The sequence below is a fragment of the Anneissia japonica genome, unplaced genomic scaffold (genome assembly GCF_011630105.1).
Source record: "Anneissia japonica isolate Jap-2015-1 unplaced genomic scaffold, ASM1163010v1 scaffold35007_len916_cov116, whole genome shotgun sequence".
Taxonomy (NCBI): Eukaryota; Metazoa; Echinodermata; class Crinoidea; order Comatulida; family Comatulidae; genus Anneissia; species Anneissia japonica.
The window spans coordinates 1-894 of NW_022699589.1; the positions used below are offsets into that span (position 1 = coordinate 1).

Sequence of the window (894 nt, forward strand, 5' to 3'; positions counted from 1 at the left end):
GTGATGAAGAACATACATTTACGTTCATGATCAGTCAAAATAGTGTTATGAAAAAGGGATTAATGTTGGACTGCGGCGCAACATCCCACATTATAACAGAGATAGATAAGTTTACATATTTTGATGATGCCTTCGATCCTAGCAAACACTTCATGGAACTGGCAGATGGAAGGAAAATGAACAACGTCGCATTGCGACGAGGGAATGCTGAAGTATTCCTGCAAGATATAGAAGGAAACTGCATAAAGACAACACTAAAGGAGGCTTTGTTTATACCACATTACCCACAGAGTATTTTTTCAGTAAAGGCAGCCACCATGAATGGAGCTAGAGTTAGATTTCAAGATGGACAGAATGAGCTAATTCATAAAGATGGGACAGTCTTTGCTATAGAAGAACACGAAAGATTGTACTATTTGAACACGGTAAATAAAATTGAACAGCCTGATGGCTTGTGATGTTAAAACATGGCATGAGATTTTGGGCCACTGCAACATTAATGATGTGTTGAAATTGCCAGAGGTGGTAGAGGGTATGAAAATTACAGGTACAAAATCTAGGGTAGATTGTAATGTGTGTACTGAGGGTAAATTTACCAACAGGAGGAATAAAGAACCTGATGTTAAGGCTAGTGCACCTTTGAAATTGGTACACACCGATTTGGCGGGTCCCATTGATCCAGTAGCTAAGGATGGATTTAAATATGCCATTGTATTTTCAGATGATTACTCGGGGGCTTCCTTTGTTTATTTCCTTAGAAACAAGACCGACACAACCTTGGCAACAGAGAAATTCCTGGCAGACAGTTCACCCTATGGTAGGGTTAGATGCATGAGATCGGACAATGGCACAGAATTCACAGGTAGTGCTTTCCAGTCACTATTAAGAGTTCGA

At 39.9% G+C, this 894-nt stretch overlaps 1 protein-coding gene across 1 annotated transcript; it reads left to right on the forward strand.

The window, feature by feature from the left end:
- The first annotated feature begins 19 nt into the window (after positions 1–19).
- Positions 20–894, forward strand: LOC117103007. Its single transcript, XM_033243466.1, has 2 exons — positions 20–425; positions 759–894. Exons 1-2 carry the CDS (start codon positions 27–29, stop codon positions 819–821), a joined length of 462 nt encoding a protein of 153 aa, XP_033099357.1. The 5' UTR covers positions 20–26; the 3' UTR covers positions 822–894.

Excerpts from the sequence above, each read along its gene's own strand:
- LOC117103007 (XM_033243466.1), top strand. The coding sequence starts at position 27 with ATGATCAGTCAAAATAGTGTTATGAAAAAGGGATTAATGTTGGACTGC. Across the intron at positions 426-758 it reads GATTGTACTATTTGAACACG|AAACAAGACCGACACAACCT; the intron begins GTAAATAAAATT and ends TTATTTCCTTAG.